The sequence below is a fragment of the Leiobunum rupestre genome, chromosome 7, assembly GCF_980474605.1.
Source record: "Leiobunum rupestre chromosome 7, qqLeiRupe1.1.hap1, whole genome shotgun sequence".
In the NCBI taxonomy this organism is placed as follows: Eukaryota; Metazoa; Arthropoda; class Arachnida; order Opiliones; family Sclerosomatidae; genus Leiobunum; species Leiobunum rupestre.
Window position 1 is genome coordinate 32,153,884 of NC_143390.1, and position 23,061 is coordinate 32,176,944.

General features: G+C 39.9%; 1 protein-coding gene across 1 annotated transcript in view; it reads right to left on the reverse strand.

Moving 5' to 3' along the window:
• LOC149936075 (cell adhesion molecule Dscam1-like) overlaps positions 1–23,061 on the reverse strand; it is a 134,085-nt gene that overhangs the window by 84,260 nt on the left and 26,764 nt on the right. Inside the window, exons 3-7 of the mRNA XM_090153612.1 lie at positions 18,782–18,940; positions 18,269–18,415; positions 12,957–13,253; positions 10,444–10,716; positions 6,016–6,423 (exon numbers count right to left, since the gene is read on the reverse strand). Of these exons, the coding sequence (XP_090009738.1) occupies positions 6,016–6,423; positions 10,444–10,716; positions 12,957–13,253; positions 18,269–18,415; positions 18,782–18,940 (1,284 nt within the window). The remainder of the gene's footprint in view (positions 1–6,015; positions 6,424–10,443; positions 10,717–12,956; positions 13,254–18,268; positions 18,416–18,781; positions 18,941–23,061) is intronic.

The following is a 23,061-nucleotide window of genomic DNA, read 5'->3' on the forward strand; positions in this document are numbered from 1 at the left end:
GCGCGTGAACCGCCTTCCCTTGACGGACCACGAGATGGTATCGCCGTATTTATTAGCTGGGGGATTCCACTGGATGCGTCTGACCAGCTTCCCCTGGTTACGCAATAAGGAACAACGCGCATTATCTATAGGAAAACAATTTACCCCGGGGTTTTTTTCCCCTTCCTTTAGTCTATTAAAAATGAAATATGGAAGGAAAGAGCAGCGGCTGCCGGTGGGGGTGCGAAACCTTTTTGGAAGGTCAACGTTCATTTCGATCCGTCCCAAAATTCAGCCCTTTCTAACAAGGTGTTGTATCGCGTGGGTACTTGGTAAACCTATCCAACGCCGTTACTTGTATATTGGCGATATTTTTGACTTTGTAGTTTTTATGAACTTCAATATTCGATTTTGTTGTATACACCATAATGAGAATATTTACTCGCGTATAGGTCATATTTTTGCGAAATATATTGTAGGATAAATCGGTCTATCAACAACCGTAAAGAACTTCCAACGTATATTCAAATGGGGCAATTTCTTAAAGGATTTCATCCTTTTTAGAAACACGTGTTGTCTTTTGCTTAGGGCACTTTAAAAAAATGCCCAACAATACGGACAACTCGCGATGCCTCCAGGAAGGACAAAAGAAGAAAGAATAGGAAGATGAAGAAAAAGAGAGGTGGAGAGCGAAGGTGTATAAATCAGGATACGTTTTGCCGTGAGCTAGATTTTTCACTTAGGCTTTTCTCGGGAAATTGTTTTCGATCTTCGACCTCTTACTACGATGCCGAACTACTGTTCCAATGCCTGGGAGCTTCTCTCTCTCGTTCTCCTATCCGCTAACACGCCCTAAAAGTTTCCACTCTCGTTTTGAAAAGCCAGCACGGGCTTTTAAGAGAAACGCTTCGAGAGATATATCGCGATGGTCTTGCCTTTTTGTCTTCCTACACTTTACTTCAAAAGTCTTCGTATTGAATTTTGAGCCCCAGACGAGCGACGAGCGAGATAAAAGAAAAACCGCCCTTATCCATCTTTTCCTTAAAAATAAAGTTTCATGCTCCGTAGTTTTCGAATGCAATTAATCTTTAAAAAAAACAATTCGGTTAAAAGGGAAAATTGGTTAACATTTAATTAAGATGATTATTTATTCCAGGTAGTGCTTTAATCAGGTTATTAAGCTCGTAATTCTCTCAGTGCCTCAGATATCTTAAGAACCCAGTTATCCAGATCAGGTTAGTAGGTTATATTCGCCTCATCCAGCAATTTTACCTTGTACTATCTCACTTTGAATCTCATTCATTTTCCCAAGTAAGCGATCTGAAGTAATTAATTGAACCAGATACCGTTAGATGAACAGTTGTCTATAATCTTATGAAAAGCAGACCAAAATAAACAATACATTTCGAAAGGATTTTAATCAGGGGATATTTAAATCGATAACTGAAATCTGGTCACATTCTTACCGTCGGCTTCGATATGGTTCAGATTGAAACTATCTGGTTTGAATTTTGTCTCATATCAACTGATCTGATAATATCTGAACGTAGATATAGGTAATATGATATCTATCGCAATTATTTCGTCGGTTCAGATATAGCAACTGCTATCTGGAAATAAGTTGGAAGGGCTAATTTCAGGTTTATCTACGGTAAACTTTTTCAGCGATAGATGGCGTGACGTACTATTGAAAGAATTCGGAATTTAATAGAAAATTACGAGTAACAATAGGATCTTATTTCGAGGGGCTTCAAAGTAAACTGAGTGAGAAATTCAGGTCATTGGAAGCCCGCTAAGCGCCAGAAGCCGAGAACAGAGACACAATGACGTCCAGCGGAAGATTGCGGGGAGTGCGGACGTCGAAACGTCAGCGTTACATCAACGTCTACTTCACGGCGCGTCTCCACTTGGCTAACTAGTTTCTTTTGATCATTCATCGGAGACATTCTCTATAGAGAAGATCGCGCGCGCTAAGAAAAAGTAAGGAACAATTGACGCTTTTATACAGCGCGGACCAGGACAGAGGAAAAGGTGAAAAGAACTTCTCGCGGAGAAGAATGAAGAAAAAAAAACAACGAGAAAGGAAGTCTTTTCATAAGAGGGTCGAAAGGAGACGAGAAAGAACAAAAAAAGTGGAATCCCCGCGGTGATGAGACACTCGAGCTAGTGGCATACGCAAACTTCACCCGCAAATGCCGCCTTTTGGCGTACAGTCAGGTATCCGTCGATTGAATTCGAGAAGGAAACGAAATGAGATACTGCGAAGAAAACGTTTTGACCTAAGCCCACCTTCGCTGCGGGGACCCGCCCACCCCGCGCCCACGCCGCCACTCTCTCTCGCTCCACCTCGTCCGTTTCTTCGGGACGAAAAAGGTTTTATACCTCGGCGCCTTCGCCGACGAAAAAGGGGCCGAAAATTCCTTTTTTTCCCGAAAGAAACTGAAGCGAAAGAAGAGCGGGAAAAAGTGAGAAGCGATTGCTACTTCACGAACGATTTTCTTCTAGACGTCTCTCCCTTGTTTACATAAGATAATTTCATTTAAAATGCGTGGATCAATAAGAAGCTCAATTTACAAGGAAGGGCCCAGGCGCTCTCTCCCTCTCTCTCTCAGGGAATATAATGGAAGATGTGGAAATTTAACGCGTCCTCTGCATTATAAAGGTTGGAAGCTTTTTTTTTAACATCGAAACCCCAGTTTTTTTATTCCGGTTGGGAATGGTTTTATCTTTCGCTCGAGCTCGGCGTTTTCAGAAAAGAAGAAGGAATGGCTGAAGGAAAACTAATGGATGCGACGACGATATTTACATTACACGCGCACCGAATTAAACGGGGGGAAAAAAGATGAAAGGATAAGGCGGGAAAATGAACTAAAAATGGACAGAATGACGGAAACCCGGTAATTTGCATATACTTTGTCATTCTTTAAAAAGCTATTTCGAGATAATTTTTCAGTTATTAAACAGGTGATATTTTATTAACATACATCATTTTTCTTCCGCCTTTAATATTATTTTTCTTCCGCCTTTAATATTATCAGAAAAACGAGATTGAATATACAAATTCAGTAACAGTAAAAATACTAAAATATCTATTAACCCGGTATTTTTTTCGGGAATGTGAGATAGGAACGCCAGTCTTTCTCACCGTTCATTGTTAATGACCGACGCATTAAGGCAAGTACGCAATAAACGGATCGAAATTATCCGCAAATGTCACGAGTATTTTACATTGAAAGGCACTTAGGATATCTCGAATAGAAGCTCAAAACATCGCGTTTAATAAGGAAGACTATTTATACATTAAAATGCTGTTACATTAACTCTCTAAGCACCCATCCTCGTTTCATAAATTATAATATCCGTAAATGGACAGGAGGCGCGTTTCAATCAAGAAGTGTAGGCGCGTATAATAGCGAGAACACCGTTATAAATCCCGTTTGCCTGATACAATTTCCCGAAACTGTCTGTCCTTAGATTAAAACTTCGCTAGAAGATGGAAGGCTACATTAGGACCCTACAGCGCGTAACTCGGCTTTATAAGGGACGAACTGGATGAGGAGGGGGTTATCAATAACATCGATATTAAACAACAACCGTACACGAGAAGATAAATCGTGGTCGGAGTCGCTATCTCTACTGGCAACGGCACGAGCGGTCGTTTAAACCCCTTCAATGCGGGCGCGTATAAAGGCGACTCCCATCCCATCGAAACTAAATTAAAAGCGCCTTGTATTCGGAGAAGGGAAATTATTTCAATGGATTATTAAACTGCGCGAGACGCGGCGGAAACGCGCCGGTAAATTAAAATAAACACGAGACTGGCACGGAGTCGCGCACCCAAATCATCGGGTGACGGATGAATAACAATGTCCGGAGCGCCGAAGTTGGGAAGAGGCGAGAATATTTTCCTACAGAAGAGCACTCTTTGCGAGCAGTCTCTAGGCACCGGAAAATTATTAAATTCGCTTTCGAACGATATCTTTCGAATAGAAACGACCGTGGAGTACAACTTCAATAATGGATGAATTTCCACCATTAAGGGGGGTGGCGTATGTACGGAAAAGGGTTGGATGCAAAAGTGACCCTTTGAAATTTTCCCAGTCGTAAATTTAAACGGCAGGAGTGAAAGTTAAGGGAAAATATATATACACCGCGGTATATCACGCAAATGCCAAATTTTGGAAGGAAAATTGGAAACTCAAAGGGAAAGATATTAGCTCGGTTCGTTGGGACGTTTCGAAGACAGCTACTCGAACTGATCCTTAACGGCGCGTCTTCCCATCCTATCCATTTACGAGAATGAAAGATTCGGTAGTATTTAAGGTGAGATGGAGACGTTACGGAGATGTATCGGCCGGCAAAGCTCTCGTTCGTCGAAATTCTCCGGGAGACCGAAACCCCGAGCCGACGTGACAAAGGTTCCTTATGAGGTCAAAAATAAAGCTTCTTTTTCTTCGTGCCTTTTTGCTTAAAAAAATGAGCGTTTTTTGTCTCTCTCCGGAGTTTCAGCTGTCCTCCTTCGACAAAAAGAAGCGGAGGAAAATGAGAGAAAAAAAGTGCGGCGGTACAGAAGGGGGACCAAGGAGCCCGGCGGCTGTCAGTCGAATGATCTACGAGTTTACAAAGTAGAAAGGACGAGCAAAATAACCTCAGGGAGCGAGTGAGATGGAAAAAGATAGAGAGGAGAGGATCCCTCCGCGGAAGGTGGCGCGTACCGGGAACTCGTCACGTATCGAAAGAGAGGGAGGATAAAAAACCTCGACGAAAACGGAAAGAGGAGAGACTACCGTGCTGGAATGGAGAGAGAAAAGTCCCTTCTATATAAAAGGTTGAGTGATCAATGGCGAAGAAAAAGTCGCGAGCGTTAAATGGCTTTACGAGAATATTATCAACGGAAAGTCAACGATGCCTAAAATAACGATAGCGTCAACTTAGGCACGTTTCCAATTCCAACTCGTGTATGGCTTCGACAAATAGATTCTTCCTTTCAGAAAGTCACTTGAATTTCAAATTAATGCCATTAAATTTAAACATATACTATATAAATTCTGAATTTATATTGAAAAATAGGAATTTAAACTTAAAGGGTTTGTTTTAATGGGAAACGACTCGTTTTGCTATAAAATCATTACAAGTTCCCCATTAGGAATAAAATTGTAACTTTCTTTTCGACCGAAAATACAGCCCCTAGATATGAACCTCTCCTAACACATTTGTGCATTGTAGGATGGATACGTCTTAAGGCGTCTTAGGTCACAAATGAACATTGATATATTGCTAAAAAATTGAAAATAATTATAATAGACGGAGGAAAGACCACCGACGATCAAATAGTACATATAACAACTGTACGCTTGTCTTAGGGTTTTGTAGGCGACTTCATAGCATATTTTGCCAAAGTAAAGTGTTTTATTATCTATTAAAATACTGTCGTTAAACCATAGTTTGTTGTTACTTGCAAAAGTGTGACCATCGGTGGCCTAGCCACGTTATATTACCAATACCGACATACGTAATGTCAGAACATTTATCCGAAACTCAGAAATCGGTAATTCCATAAGTAATATATTGGCATAAGTATTTCACGATTTTTTTTTAATAACAGTCTGTTTCGCCATTGTTTAAAGAATTAGTTGCGTGGCTACGCTAGCTGTTACTCAAGTAATAATGCTTCACAATTAAGCATCAGCCAAGCCTTAAAATATTAATAATAACGTTTTATTGGCCAAATAATAATAAATTATTAGAGTTAAACATAAAATTTACTATTATAAACATACCATTTGTCTACTGGAAATAGTAATTTTCACTCAAATTTATCATCATTATACTTTTCTCGCACTAATTTGGCTACCAAAGAGTGTGACGAGGTTTTTCTTCCGAAACTTTCGAAAATCACTCCACGACAGACTACCATTAACAGTTCAGTGTCATACTATTATGCTACGTAACTTGGCTTTTGGACAACACAACCGTGCAGACAGTTACTAACAACGCCAAACAAAAGAAACAGTAAAAAGTGCATAGAGATAGTACCTTTCTTCCAAACAAAGTGGTCGATAGGGTATCCGGCCGCGGCGCAAGTCAGGAGAGAACTTCCACCGCTGATGACGGTCACGTTGTTCATGGGGTGAACGTACGGCGCCCCGACGACGTGAACTCGGGCGGAATGGCCAGCGACGCCAAAGTCGTTCTTGGCGGCGCACGAATACAAGCCGCCCTGTTCCACGGACACGCTACTGATATTGACGAAGCTCTGCAAAGACCCGCTCACGTCCACAAAGTCCCCGATTCTTAGCGTGGCGCTTTCGGCCACCGGACGATCGTACAGCTTCCACTGAATTTGCGGCAACGGGTTACCGTCAACCACGCACTTTAGAGACGTCGAGGAGCCAATTCGAAGCACTCGGTCGGGAAAAACTTCGTTGAAAACTGGCTCCTCTTCTGCGGTACGAGGTAATAAAGAGGAAAATTTCATCAAAATTACAATCCAATTAACCAACAAAAATTATGGCCGATTTTATCGCCCAACAATCAAGCGCGGAGAAAATTAAGGTTGGAAAAAAACTGGCCGCCAAATGATCGGAATTAACTTGGGAAAAATCGCGGTCATCCGATTTGGAAAAGAGCAGGTGTCGGGAGCGTGATAGGCTGCTACATCTTGGCCCGAAAACAAAGAGTTAATTGCCTCGAGAATCTCAGCGTAAATGAGCCCTCCTTTTCCTCAATCCGCGAGGGGGGGGGGGATGCCGGATCGCTCCAATAAGAAAAAGCTCCTTAAAATTTAATAGGCAGAATAGGCTTCCGAGTCAATCGGGCATTAAGAAATGATCCGCTACCAATTTATCTGTTGCATTATTGATCGACTGGTTCTTTTCGATTAGGCGTTTTCGAAAATTCCGTTACGGCGTCACCTTCCACGAGGTATCGCGCTAGTAAAGGCGGGCTGGTGAAACGGTGTACGTTACAAAGTTACGGCTGCAAATGGGAGTCGTCGAAGGAAAGTATTTATACATCAGTCAGAGAGAGGGCAGAAAGGAAAAGAGAGACTAGCGAAGGGAGGACGCAAAAAAGGGAAAAACCGTTATCTGGTGTAATGTATTTCGCGAGCGGAGATATATCAAAACACGGCAGCTAGCGAGAGGAAGAAAGGAAAAGCGTAGCTTCTGCGGGAATGCGAGGGAAGCGAAGCGAGCTCGGCCAATAGGCAGGACGAAAGGAAGACTGGTGGAGTTTACCAGACCATTAAATTGAATAATTAATTGAGAGGGGATGCGGGGAAAAGACGTTAGGTCCTCTTCCATTATTAATTGAGTGCCAAAAGCATAAGTTGGGATACCGTCGCATCCAGCTCGGCCACACCGACAGCCAGGCCTCATGCCGGGAGGGGAGGTTTCTCCATTCCGGAATTCCCGAAGGACTTCCCAGGGACAAGCGTCGGGACCGTGTTCCATTACCAATTCTACTAGGTTATTCATTGTAAACTGCCAGACATATCTACTAGTATCGCCTGATACCACCTCACCCCCATTTTCGATGTAGGTATAGACGTACCGTGCCTCCCGAGACCTTTATTTACGACTTTGTTATTAAGATTTAAGTTGAGTATTCTCGCCCGACGTCGGGCGTACGCCAACGAAGCTGATTAAAAGAGGGTCGGAGCGACTCCCCTTTCTGAGAAGACCTAGAGCTTCCGCGTTTTACAGTTTAGTAACGGAGAGTTTCTTCCTAAGATAGCGTGCGACCAGCCGTAGGGAATAGACCAATCTCGAGAAATGACTGTTCGCCGTGGGTCGAGCTTTAGGAACTCTAGTCACTTATAAAAGGAAGCTAACTGGCAGGAAGGTTCGAATTGACTTCCGAGGAGTTTATTTTTAAAGGGGGTTTCCAAAATGTTTACACATTTGGAAAATTAGAAAAGCAAAAGTTTCGGAGTGTGAAATTACCTTTTCCCGTTTGTCGAAGGCCGTCGTTAAAAAAGACACTTTGTTATACACAAGATGGCAGTTATCAAATGCCATCCTATTTCAAAGACGGATATTGAAATATTTTAAAGCAGAATATTTTACATAGAGTAATTATTGATCGTACGGGTGAGATTGCAGTCTGGGTCGGGAACGGGAGAAAAAACAAATTAATGAAAAATTGTAGATTTTGAATGCTTTCTACTGAAATTCAAAATTTGCACTTGCAAATTAAGTAGAACCAAATGTAATAGAATTTCTCTAAAATAGAAATCTAGCTGGGGGTTTATTTCATTGATACGCGACTTCAAGATTAATGGAAAAGCTAAGTATTTATTTTATGGTCATAGCTTAGTACTATAACGTCGCCATCTATTGAGTAATTTACAACTAGTTACAAAATGACGGGTTAAAGCTAAAGAAAAATGTCTGAACGGCATGAACTGTTACTAGAAAAGGAACCAAATAATTCATTTATAAAGAAATGACATCTCGGAGCAACAAACACAGCACCTCACGCAAGGAGAAAGCAACCATTCAAAAGTCGTGCATTTTCTAGTGTACATTTTTCATTGGTTAAACGCTTTAGCGCCTGCTGCCGTCGGAAGTGGAAAATTCGGAAACTGTCTTCCCCCTTTCCGTAAAACGTTCAGCGTAAAGTTTCATCGAATGAAATTTGTACACAACACTGCGTTAGCGTGTTTAAAGACTAGCTGCATTCTCCTTGTGTTTGTTGCTCCTATATGGCATGATCAGCTAAGGTTTAGTTTTTGGAGGGCTCTGAAAATATACTTTTAGATACCTTAATAATTTTGCAATGTAATATTATCCTTTTTTTGTGAATATTATGCCGAAACTGTGTTAATTTTCACTATTGACAACTAAATAAATATTTTAGCTGTTAAAGCTTATTTATTTATATAAACAGTGTACGCCCCAGCCAGCGTTGCACAGGTCCGAAAACTGTATCGAAGCTAAATAATTATTGAATTTTCTAGAAAATTAAAGTAAACAAGTACAACCTTGATCATACTTAGCCGTGGAACTTGGAAGTGGGTAATATATCAGTCATCCACTTCTAAGTTCCACGGCATATTTCGTTCCTACAACACGCTTGATTAGTCGGCCGTATTTGCCAGTCTAACAAACCAAACACTATATGGAGTATAATTTTTCCATTTTTAGCCTACGAGGAGTATAACAAACGGCGTTCTTAAGTTAACGGAACGGAGCTTTCTAATATTTCTTTAATTATCGCACAAACATCGGAAATATAGTAAAATTATCGCAAAAAGCGTACTATATAGTACGCGAGTGAAATTATAGTAAGGAGAAAAAAGTAAGGTAATATTATAGAAATGTACTATAATTATAGTACGGTTGGCAACACTGGCCCCAGCTCTACAGATGGCGTTCAACAGCTGAAAAATAAATAAACCAGCACGTCGAAATGCTACCGTATCTTTGTCTACTCTCCTACACGTGCATTCTAGGCTATATAAAACGGGAAAAATTATTTAAGAATTTTAATGTTCCATATTACGACTTCTATCGTTTTACATTGGGCTGTGATGTCACAGTGAAACCTGGGTCAATCTTTGAGCACTCTCAATAGAAATCGCTATAAATTAGCGACGAAGTTCGTAGTGAAACAGACGTTAAGCGAAAAATATTGTATGGAGTTTATTGGCACATTTCAAAGGAATTGAAACAGTTTTTAGAGTGATTATAACAAGTTAGGTTTACTTTGAAAAAAAATATTAAAAGATTATTTCTTAACTTTGGCGATATCCGACTGGGAGTGTGGTTTTTTTTTCAGAAAAAGCCGATTACAAAATTGACCACCACACCCGATAAAGAGGATAAAACCGGTGGACTTACTGGGTTGAAATCCCAGAAGATCCCTATGAGCACTCAAGTAAACCTTCTCTTTCGTGTATCGATGTCATCTCAACAATATGTTTGAAATTATTTTTCTCCATTTAATTCAATAAATAATTAAACACTTTTTCCGAGTGGTTGCTTTGAATACAGTATGTCAAAGGGTTTTTAAAAAAGTAAGCTCATTGCGCAACATTTTTACCACCTTTTTAGTTTCTTCTACTATACTTTTTTTTAAGAACCAACTTATGGTGTCGGCCATAGGCCTTAGACAATAAAATCTTCTACTATACTATTTTTTAGGACAAACGTATGGTGTCGGACAAAGACCTTAGGCACCAAATCTTCTAGTACACTTTAATTTGAAGTTTCATGCGGGAATCGCGCGTGCCAATTAAGTTCTAAAAATATTTTTAAACTTTTATTTTTTTACTTATTTTATGGAAACTCCAATTTTTATACCATGGAAACAAAATCTCGTGATCACGAGGCCCGAAGTTGGAATTGACTTACGGCATATCCTGTGAACAGGGTTTGATTAAAGAAAATTCGTTCATGGCATATACTTATGAGTAATTACGTTACATACGCTATACGAGATAAAAAATGAAGAACCAACCTTTTAAAGCTAATCTTCCAGCACCTTGAGAAGAAGCCGAATCGCCTCCGTAAACGAAACACTGGTACATGCCATTATCCCCTCTCTGAACCGCGGAAATTTCAAGGACCTCCTGACTCAGCAAAGTCATTCGGCTGGAAGTTGCCAGAAGCTGAAAGTTTTTCTTCCAGACCACGTTGTTAATTGGGTAGCCGGTAACGTTGCAGTAGAAAGTCACCGTCATTCCTTCAGTTACCAAAACATTCTCGGGCGTTACGGTCACGCTCAGGGGTTCTGCGAAGAAAGACGAGGAATCCTCGATCAAACAAGCTTCGAAGATTTGAAAGTCTTAAAACAAAATACGTCGCGGATTCGAACGAAAACTTCCAATTTGTGAAACACGTTTGGAAGAGTCTTTGGAGGACGGAAATCAGCCAACCACGCGTAATCCGGCGAATGGTAGAAGAATTCCGAAAATTCTATAGTCGCGGTGAGCTTTAATCAAAAATTGCTTCGACGAAAGGAGGCCTGCCCGTTGCGACGCATTGATTCGACCTCTTAACTCGAAAACCAAACGCGGAATTTCTAACGTTTACGTATTACGTAAAGAAAATGTAGATTTTTTCAGCTCGCTTTATCCGCTCATTGTCGTCGCGAAAGTCCGAAATTCTTCCGAGAGGAAAAGTACCCGATTTAAAGCTTTTAGACGCCGCGGCAAAAGTGGCGAGGGAAATGTGATTTAGAATGCTTTTAAGACGCGGCAAGAAAAGAGTTACGAATCGTTCGATCAATAACTAGCGACTGTTATTTGGCCCGTCCCTTTACGAGTGCCTTCGCGGCTATAGAAAAAAAAATAAGAAAAATTCCTTTATGAAGGAAAAGCGTTAAGACTAGGGTAAAAAGCCTTCCCACTAAAAGTACTTTCGAATACCTTAAACGATTTATGAAAAATCTCTGGGTTCGCTCGCGATCGGTGCCCGCAATTGAATTTCATTCCGCTTTCTATTCAATCAAATCCTATTTCAATACCGAGAACATTTTTTACCCTCGATTGCTTTTCATTTCATCTCTTTTTTCCCTCGCCGTACTTTCTCTATTCACCATTATTTTCTTTTTTCCTTAGTCCGGGATAATGGACACTTAATAAAATTAATATTGTTGGAGAGCGGCAGTAAGAGAATGGAGGAATCTAAAGGCAAATGGGAGTACAGAGCCATGGCGAACTCGCAGACTCTTTTATTTCCGTCGGGAATATCAAGGTGTTCCCACCCGCACTCTTTCTTTCCTTTGTGATTCATTCTCATTAGGAGGTGTAAGAAAGCAGGTGCAATTCTTTATCCTACGCCACGGCGCTATACGGAAAAGGTTTTTGCCTTTTTACGAGCCATTCAGGACAAAAGGAAAAGCGTAGGGTCGAATAGATAACGAAGACTGCGCGTCCGCGTATCCAGTTGCTCGAGTTCGACGCTCGTCTCGCGACCACGGCCCATACGTTAGTTTAAAGACAATAAATAGTAGAGCTAATGAAAAATTGATTTATTCGATAACTACAGCGTGACTAATATGACTATACTTTATTTTAGAGTGGCTAGACCCATCAAATCATTTTTCATTGTATGACCCCTATATGTAACCGCAAAACACACATTTGCTTACTCTTGGAAAACCAAGTTACCCCAAACCAAATTATAACGGTTTTATGCGCGAACTTTTAAAATCTTTAAATATTTTCAAAATAATAAAAACGCTAACCCACATTTGTACAATTATGGTATGAAAACTGGAAAAAATTAAAGATTTTAAGAATTAAGATTTCCTGGAAAATATTTTAGGGTTTAAAAATTTAAAGGGAATATAACCTCAGGTATTTGGTGTGGAACACCAACGTTTGCAGCTCTAGCCGCTCTGGCCTTGGCTTTAGAAATGTTTGGCGCCACTGTACAGGATAATTTAAAAAATTGAAGGGGTCTTCCATAAAGATTGCTTTGCAGGTTATATTCCCTTTAAGCTTTCTAAGAAAATATTTTAAATTTGAAGCTTTCTAAGAAAATATTTTAAAATTTAAGATTTCCGCGAATATATTTTAAGCTTCCTCGAAAAGAGTTCAGAAACTCTAGGGATTACCGGTTAAACGCATCGTAAAAGTGAATCTGAAACACCTCGTTGGTAAATAATGAGTTACAATCCATAACGAAATAGGTTATCCACCCCTCGGAGGGTCCGTTGATGGAAAAAATAAGCTGATTTCTTCAAAAATATCAGACAGTTTAAAATCTTTTCGCTGAAGTTATAAGACTTTTTGTGATTCAAGTTTAAAATATTTTCTAAATAAGTTTTGGAAAATACCTTCGCTAAAATGATTACTTTTTGAGGTACGTGTAAAAGGAAAAATGTGTCTGAATTATTATTTATTTCCGCGAATCTAGTTTGAAAACGTTTCAAGTGGCGTGTTTTAAGGTAATTATTAAGTTTGCACCCCCGGGACGCGTATCTCCGTGATAATAAAATCAATTTGATAAATAGAAAAGTCTTACCAATAACGAGTAATTCAATCTGAACTCGATCTTCTCCAACGCTGTTATTTACAGAACAAATGTAAGCGCCGGTGTCGTAGACGGTAGCTTTCTTGATTAGCAGTCCTCCTCCCTGTTGACGGTGATATCGCTGGGAATAGGGCAAGGGATTCAGCCTTTTGCCCGTCCTTCGATACCAGACCGTCGTGGGTTGAGGATGACCTTGCGCCACGCACACCAGCTCCGCCGTGTGTCCCGAAGGACAGCGAACCTTCCTCGACGCGGTTCTGATTTTCGACGGCAGACTGCGAATCGCCTCTGTCGCGAAAATATTATTGAAAACCGTTAATGGCGAGTGTATACACCGAAAACGGCAGAAAAGTATTTTTATCCCCCGCGCGGATCTAAAACGAGTAAAGAAGTCGAGCAAAGACCTCCGCCAAAGACAGTTTTATAGCGCCAGAATGAGGAAAACAAAAAAAAATTATCCGTAAATTGGAAAAGAGGGGTTACAAAAGTCAACGTTTCCAAACACGGGCCGAATAAGGCAGGATCGCCTCAATAAGGCCAACGAGGGAACTCAAATAGGTATAGTACAAGTCCGTTAACCGACGTTTTACGGAGCTGGGATCGGCAAAACGTGACAAAGAGACTGTCGAGTTAACTAACTGAAAGGAAAAGAGAGAGGAAGCTAAAATAGTTTCCGTTGAGAAGGAAATTTTTTGAGCCCCGCGAAGAGAAAAAGAAAAGGATCTAATGTAACGAAGAACGCTACAACGGGCTTAAAGAAGATTTTCGCACATTTTCGCCCCGGATAAGCCTGGTGTAAAAGAACTGACTCGTCTCTCTCTCGTTCGTATTCCCGCGAGAGTTCGCTGGAAGAGTTTAATTTTCCAAGAAAAAAATGGGTCAAAGTATTAAAGAGGATCAGTCGAGACGTTTTCGAGAATCGACCCTTCGGCGAAGCTTTCCATTCAGGTACGCTATAACAAAAAGGTCAGGTTGACAGTTGGTCTGAGACTACGGGAAGGTACGATCATCGTCTTTGATTAAATTGTTCGCTAAATCCGAGAGTTCTCCGTACCTTTAAAGAAAACAAAAGAGACTGGCCTCTGTCACGAAGAAAGTGTAAAAGTTATAATAAATCCTTTAAAGGGATTATTCTTAGGGTGTTATTCTCTCTTCCACGCCATCCGCCGGTCCATTTTTCTTCCGTTCTTCACGGTGGCCTGATAAATTAACGCGGATTCTTCATGGGTTTTCACCGCGAGCATTTCTCCAAACGCGTATACGCGCCTGGCGAAAACCAGTCCACTATCTTGCCAATAAATCTCTTAAAACCTTTTGTTTTATTACGCGAGCCTAGATATTCCTCTTTCTAAAGAGCACCTCGAGCGTTAAAAGGAAAACAAATGAATGCGGTGGCCACCGGCCCAAGCCCCCCGGATTTTTGCCCGGTTTACCACCCATCACCGTTTATAAAGGACGATTGGATAATAGACCACTAGCGCGCCCATTCTGATTTTCACACAAAACCGTTATACCGTATTATTTCGAACCAGTAAAACTCTTTGGCAAAATCGATAAATGTTATTTTGGGTAAAATCCTTTTAAAATCGCAACGAATTAAAACTATAATTTCCAAGAAATAGATTAGCTATATTAATCTATTTTTAATCCAATCAATTAATATATCTAAATCTATATAGGAATTATGTTAATTGAAAATCATTATCTTCGTACCATTTAATGCTCTAATAGAAAAAGTAATTATAAGTTATAATGTGTCATTTGAAACGCCAATGGAGAAAATATATGGAACTTTTACCTTAATGGAACTAAATTTAATTTACAGAGGAAAAACTTGACTAAATAATTCATTAGATTTTTATTAAGAGGTCTACATAGGAGCATCAGAAACGTAATTATATTCTGAAGCACAAAAGTCATTTAAAATATTTAAAAGGTTAGTGAAAAATAATAGAAAGGTTTAAGTGCTTTCGTTTTGAAAGCAAAATAGAGAAAAACTATGCATATTATATAAATATTACATGTTTATATTTATTATATTCCAATCGACGAATTTATTATTAGAGTGCCTAGACTAATCACGTTGCAAAAACAAAAGCACTCGACGACAGAAGGGCAAGGGAAACGCGTCTATACGAAAAACTATAAATAAAACAGGTTTTAGCGGCGGGGAATCGATCACGTCAACTTCAAAATTAAGAAAAATCGTTTAAGGAACTAAAGGAGGAGAGTTTACCGGGCAACGCCAATCGAAGAGTCTTAAGAAACTTTTCCGAAATCGCCTTCAACGACCATCGGGGGCGGAAAGGGAGTGGGAGCCGAAGCAGTGCGCGACAAATCCATAAATTATTAATGTTTTCATTATCCACTTTTGAAGGCTTTTAGCGAGCAATATAAAACTCCCATTCGGGCCAAGCCTCCGAAAAATCCATATACGTCGTTTCGGCCCTCAAAAATTATGATTAACAATTTAACCCTTCAACCACGGAGCCACGGAAAAGCTAACAAGTTGCTTCGAGGCAAATTATACTTTTGGGATCAAAGCGCCAGATAAGTACTAAAATTCGGTTTTGTTTTAAATTTCCAATAATTGGTGCCATTGTATTTTTAATAAAAGTAGGCCAGTATAAAGAACGAAGACTAGATTTGAAAATGGACAAAATCAACGAATTACGAAGTTGTTCACTAATTATAGTGGAAGGAGTCCATAAATTAAAATAGTAAAGAGCTATCTAGTCCGGCTTAAAAAAATCCACTCAAAATATATAAAATTTTTCTATCTATCTCTGAGGTTGAAAACTTTGAAATGAAAAAATATTTAGTTTCAATCTCTGCATACTTCATGGAGATTAATTCGTCCATTTTAATACGTTTCTCACCTTTTTCATAACCAAGTTAATTACGGAACTTTATTCAAATGAGTGCACAATTTAAGTATTTCGAAGCTATTTAAGCTTTCTGGATATGTTAGAATAGACTAAAAGGATAATTTCATGATTTCTTTGAATATGTGACTGGATCATTTATTTCAATAGGAATAATAACTCATATTTGCGTAGTAGTGTTAGAAGGAACACAAACCAGCCAGCAAGTCATTCTTGTAGAGGTGATAAGTTTTGTTTTCAGTAGTAAAAAGGGTAAGCGGAAATAACGGGTTACGCTCGCACTTGAAAGAAAGGCAGAGAGACGGTAGGGTCAGCGTGGAATTGTCCATACCGTTGTACCCCAGAGCCGATCAAAACGCTACTGTTGGGAAGAAAGGCAACGCGAGAGAGGCAGTAGAGTGGGGGAATATACGGTGAAGAGTTAAGGTTGGTTGCCGCTGCTGCTGGGGGTAATAGGACGGATTTTCCGCGAAACCTTGGCTATTATTCCAGCTAAAAGAGTCAAGTGGTCAAACCGAGCTCATTTTTTATCCAATATTGAAATAAAAGGGGACGGGGATTTTGGCTCGTTAATCACGAACAATGAATGAGAGGAGGGATTAGCCCAGTTCTTAGGGGTGCCAAATTTGCATAAAAGAAAATTTGTACCCCAGGATACTCTCGACTCTAGCGTCGCTAATCGTCCCCCGCTCCTATCCGCTGAGCCCCGCGAATGACGTCTAGGACACTTTGACGTTCACGCCTTGTCTGGCCTTTTATGGACCAACTCGCGCTAGTTTGTATCCGCGTTTCGAAATAGTATTAAAGCCCCATTTTCATGCTCGCTGGTAGTGGATAAAAATCATCAAAATTCGCTTCCGCCACTCGCAAGCGTGAAAATAAAGCTAAAATATCTGTTTGAAACATATCGACGCGGAAAGTGAAAAGGTGTATAGCAGAAGCGGATTTTTTCGATTTTTACCCGCTACCAGCGAGCATGAAAATGGGGCTTTAGGTTTATAAATGGGAAGCGATTAAAGTAATTTTTCAATATTAAGGCAAACGGTGTCGGTTCTCAATTAGGGATCCGTCACCTTTAATTACTTTAGTAATACAAGAATTTATTACAGACTATTTGCCGGTTAGGTTGTCCAGAGCTTGGAAACTATAGAGACTAAAAAGTAGTGGATAGTCGAGTGTTACGAACTTTTAGACAGGATATAGCGCGTTCGTATGATAAATCGCTGTCGTCTTTAATAACAAACCGTAGAAGCATGAAAATCCGCACTAGTTCGACGTGAAGACTCTAGCCTTTAGACGAAGTAGAAGCCGTCTGGGAGGTGTTGTTGATTCCATAGAAGCGCGACCATGGCCGCGCCAAAGCGATCGATTTCCAGTTGAACATATACCCGCGGAAGGTCCCCGAGCGACTGATGTCTATTTCGTTCGCTTTTATACGCACGCCGCACGCATTCCTCCATCTTTTCACTTTAAAAATCAAAAATTTATTCGGCCCGGCAAGCTCGGGAGGAAAATGATATAGTACCCTACGCGACCGAGCGACCCTCTATTCCGATACTAGGAAGCGGTAAAGTCCGCGCAACTTCGAAGGCAGCGGGGACCATAGAGCGGAAGCGTACATACTGGACCCATTTCCCTCATCCCGCTTAGCAGTCCGTCGAGATGGGACGGAGACGCGAGAGGCCGCGAGAATCGGAAAAGGATGAACTTGGCAAACCGCCGTGGGATGTTAACAAGGGGAAAGGCGCCAAAACTGGGAAATGCAAATATCGTTTGAAATACTACTTTCGCCGGGTTAATATAAAGGTCGCGGTTCTCCCACCCACTTATATCCAGAATTTGCTAGATAGAATCGCGAACGGAAAAGTTTCCATAATTCTTGCCCGAGCAGTTTCAATAGCCGGAAGGGTGGCCCGGCCGTTGCTGCAAATCCAGTATTAAAACTCCTCCGCGTAAAGTTTATAATTTAAATGCAGTCCGATGACGACGAATTTATCGGGTCGGGCGTTCGCAATCGCGCGCGAGTTTCTGTTATATCTCCAGCTATATCAGTGTACGTATTCAACTGAGATCCTCCGCTCCCCGCCGAGGATGAAATGGGATTCGTCATTTCTCTGTATTCAGATTTCATGTAACAATATTGGAAACCAATTTTACGCTCCTTCAATTTTCCATCCACCCGCGACAATAATAAGGACGCTCTTTTCATTAATGGCGAGACATTCTATAGAGAGAGAGAGAGAGAGAGAGAGAGAGTGCGACCGAGGAGGGACCTGGCGCGACTAACAACAAGAGAGGAAATTTTGGAAGAAATATAATCGGCGCAGTGCATTAACGAGACAATATTAGAGGAATCCTCGGTAGCGCGCATTAAGATCGAGACGGTCGGGGTTTATCTTTACAAAATTTTCTAGGTACCTGTTACGATCAATTCACCCCAGGTGGCGCTGGTTATGGAGTTCCCATAGAGCTTGTCTCGAGTCATGCAGCGATACTTGGCCCTGGCGTCGATAAAATCTACATTTCGGATCAGGAGTATCCCTTCGGAAGTAACGGAATATTTGCCTGGAAATGGAAAAGACACATCCATTAAGTCTTAATGGAGTTGCTTTCTCTCTCTTTTAGAAATTTGGATTTTATTACAAGTTTAAAAGGGCGAAGGCGCTTTGCGGGCCGAACGAGACCAATCTCGCGTTGGCCAAAAAGAGAAACGTTTATGAAAAATGGTATGATCGATCGCCGGTGACCATAAAGCGCCCCTTTTGATCGATCATTTTTAAGTCGGGAAGGACAAACTGCACGCGACCACCGCCGGGCCTTTGAGGAAAAATATTGGCGGAAAATATTCGCCTACAGGCTACAATGATATCAGAATCTAGGCCTACTCGCGCCATCACTCTCCGTAATTTACGACAAAATGATATTTAGTACCTTCAGAAGGGCCGCTGTACGTCCGGCCATCGTTGGTTTCCCAGGACACAATTTTGACGTATTCCTTAACACCTGTTGGCACTTCGCACCGCAAGACGGCCGTGTTTCCTCTGACCGCGAATTCGTCGAACGTCCGAACTTCGTAAGGGCGACGTACGACTATAAAAGATAAACAAAATTAAATTAATTAATTTACCTTCGTAAGAAAAATTGCGAGTGACAATTAAATTCGACCCGTAACGCTAACTGATTAACACGCGACCTAATACCCCGATAAAACGGGGTTTGGCGGCGCCTTAAACAAACTAATTTAAAAAAGGGGCCAAGACCTTCCACACAAAATTAATCAATGTTTCTGCAAAAGTTACAGTTTGTTTATTCATTTCTCAATTCCCTGTTTCTCGAATAAAATTTTCCAAGTAAAGACTTAACAATGTGTCAGCTACGTGCACTGACGAATTTTTCACGTGTTTAATAATAGTGTAAAGATTATATTTTACAAACGGCTTGTATGATTTTAATAAAATTTTCCCCCAAATGCTTTCACTTACAAAGTAAGTCATATCCAATGAATGCTTAGTTTTGGCGCTTGTCACTAGATGGGGTAAGAACTACTTCAGATTTGCACTTCATTGAGTAGTTAGGGTGCATGGTTTCAAGTTTAGAAGTGTTGAAAGTGTAACAGATTATATAAAACCGAATTTATAAGTGTGAGTTAAAATGCCAATTTTAAATAATATTTAATAAATAATTAAATTTCTAATTCGGAAATGTATTATGAAAAGATTTTTAAGTTATTACCCATTTAACAAAATGAAACCAACCCCAATCATATATTTTCAACACCATTATCATAAACAAAAAATTATTTACAAATTTACAAAAATGTATAGTTTTGAGTTGGTTCGTCACTTTCAAATTTTGTAAAGCCATGAGGTGCCAAAAAAAGCTCTGAACAAATTCGAGACTACTAGTTTTAACTCGTAAAAGATCAATTCTATCTCTACTATAATTAAACGGACGCAAAACTGGTTCAAAAATTATATTATTATGGTCTCTCCTTAACAAAGAATAATAATCATAATTCTACGTGTCTCAATATGTTTTTGGGACACTATTTTGGTGTGCATAGTCAGTTCTAACTTATTGTTGATTTTGCCCTATCGACCACTATCTGTTTTAAGCTGCGTTCACACATACACTCAGAAACGTTGCGAGTGCTCCCGCAACGTTTTTATCCCGTCGTGGGAACAGTTACCGTTGCGCGTCCCAGCGTTTCAGATCGCTTCGGCTGAACCGCTTCATTGACCTTTTTGGCTGCGATTCCTGACGTCATCGAGTCAGTTTTTGAGAACCATGAGCCTTTTTTTTTTACAAAAATCGTCAATCGTGAATTTTTTTGCGCCTAATAAAATTTTTATGCATTTTTTAGAAGAAAATGTATAGCAACTTTTTGTCTATTTGTTTAAAAAATACAACAAATTTCTTCTGGGTGCATTCGGTTTTAATTAAAATGTTTTGAAACGTCACTCAAAAGCGTGAGCAGACGAACTCCTAATTATATGGCTATACTACGCATGCCCAATTTTCTTCAAAACTCACTGGAAATCAAACGTGTGAACCAAAAGATTTCCAAACGCTAAGAACCGCAGCGAGATCGAAACGAGGCAAAACGTTTCTGAGGGTACGTGTGAACGTGGCTTACGAAACCGATTTTTCTACGTATATCCTCGAAAGAATTACAAACATTGATGGCCCTAAACACAAATGTTAACATAGGAGACACTTTTTGAATCCTATAGGGTGTAATATACAGAAATGTTCTCCACTCTTAATATTTTTTTATTATGAACAGCTTTGAAGCAGTCAGAATTTTCATATTATTAGACTTGATGCGTTTGACAACGGCAACAGAAACATGTTACACGAAATTTTTATTTTTAATATTAAAGTTCTAATAGTGTAAGGTTAAACGTTGTTTGATTATTATTATCCCAAAATGCGGTCCGTTAATTGAGAAAAACAGTATTTTGAGCCTTTCGCTCATGTATCGAAGTTAGTTTAAAAATTACTTATGTGTTAATTCTTAGTTTGGTAATTTAGTCTAAGTATCGTAAACCCAAACACACCTATCCTTGTGGAAACGCCTAAAAACTGTGACATAACGTTGACAGAAAACGTCTTTTCCTCGAGTAAAATTAATAGTTTTACTGTGCTGAATGTCCAAGAGGTGTATTTGGTGTAACGGAAATTAATTAAACCACTGAACGGTCAAAACACCGAAATAAAGAAGTGGTAAAATTTCGTCGCTCTAATTAAAAGCGCTATTTGACAAACGCAAAATTGTAAATATATTCCTTTCGCGATACAATTTGCTTTAAGAGTTCAAAGTAATAGAGTTAATTCGTAACAAATGTTCACATTTTCTAGTAAATCTGGGCATTTTCCGAAAACCAATTGTAGTCCTATTCGACTACAAGAGTTTGTATATAATGTTTAGCCTGTATAAGCCTCTCTCCTAAAGACTTACAAGGAGACTACCCGAGGTAGTTATCACCGATTTTGTTGAAACTCGGGGGTTAGGTAGACCTTATGGTAGTATGAAAATTGCCAAAGGGAAAAGTTGCAAATGGCTTTAGTTTTCCTATGGCAAACGCAAATGTTTTGACCTCTCCATTTAAAAAAGCATGGTATTTTCACGGTTACTCAAATTTTGTTAAAATTTAACCAAAATTGATCAATTTTACCAAAAATTCTTGATCAATTTTACCCAAAATAGGTCAAATTCATCTTTTGGGGTAAGTTTTGAAAATTTTATTTTTTAAAATTTTTAAGTAAGTACCATGTGAAACCGAGAAAATCCCGTGCTTTTTTAAATAGAGATTTTTTGTTTTGAGAGATCAAAAACATTTTCGGTTGCCATGGGAAAACTAACGCCCATTGCAACTTTTTCCTTTGGCAATTTTCATACTACCATAAGGTCTATCTAACCCCTGGTTTGAACAAAATCGGTTAGTCGAATGGAAATACGTAATATATTAAAAGACGTTGCACTCAATGGGCTGTCAGAATAATGAGTAAGCTATTTACTTCTGCAAAAATGCAAGGACACTCGCTCTCCTACATTGAGATATTCGTGGAACATTAGCGTTCGCCCCTGGTCATACTGGAGACTTTATCGAGCATTAAGGTTCTGCTTAGAAAAGCCAGCGTAACTACGTCGAAAACGGCCAGAGGGGAGTTCAGGATACAACCCGACACCGACCGAGTTTGAGTTTGGGCTGTTAACCAAACAATAATTGTTGATCGAACCTAGGAGTACAACCGAAGCCTCAGGGTGCAGGCTGAATTTAAGAGGGAATAGAAGAGGAAAAGAGCTTAGAAGTACCCGACACCACCACAAGATGTAATTCTTCAACGCGACCAAGCCGCGACACGCTCCCTGGTGGCATTATTATCACGAATCCTTACTTCTTTACCTCGCTCATTGTTCTCACAAACACAAAATCTCTTTATCAATAGGCATACTATATCATGGACATTATTCTTTATCTCCTTGGGCTATCGAAAAACCTTTTAGATTTAAAAGGAATTGAATATTCCCCCGGTTCAATCATCTGTTTTATTTTAATACATTAAAGTCATTGTTTACCAAATTTAAACGGGCTTAAAATGTACGGGTCATTTAGTTTTTACGTATGTCTAAAAGTGAGTCAATTGTTTTCGAGTCAGTGAGTATGACTTAGCAGGCTTTTTGGATTTAATCTCAACGCGATTAAATGGGACAGTCCAGTATCAATCAGGCTTACTCATTTTGTCGAGAAAAGGGGAACCAGCCCTTTATGACGGGAAAATTTTTGGCCCTGCGCGAACCCGGGCAAGCCCTACAGTTTGTTCGGAAGAGGCCCAACAACTCGGACCGAAATGAATATAGCGAGTATTTATTATCTTTAAGGGAAGCGCGGAGTAATTTGGTCAGAGGTGGCCGCGATGGTCTTAATGTCACCCGCGGGAATAAAAAGTAATATTACGGTGTGCATAGGGCCCAGCGTGCGAGGACGAGTAAAATTATTACCACGCTACAGTGTTTAACTGGAATCCCGAGTTATATCATTTTTATGAAAATATTTAATTCCGAATTTAAATCAAAATATAGCTAGACATGGACAAATTTACTCGCGGAGTATAATTTGAATATGAAAAGTGACCAAATTTTATATAAATAGAAACGATATAGGAATCGATTTTCATATATATCGTTGCATAGTTTACGCGGAAAG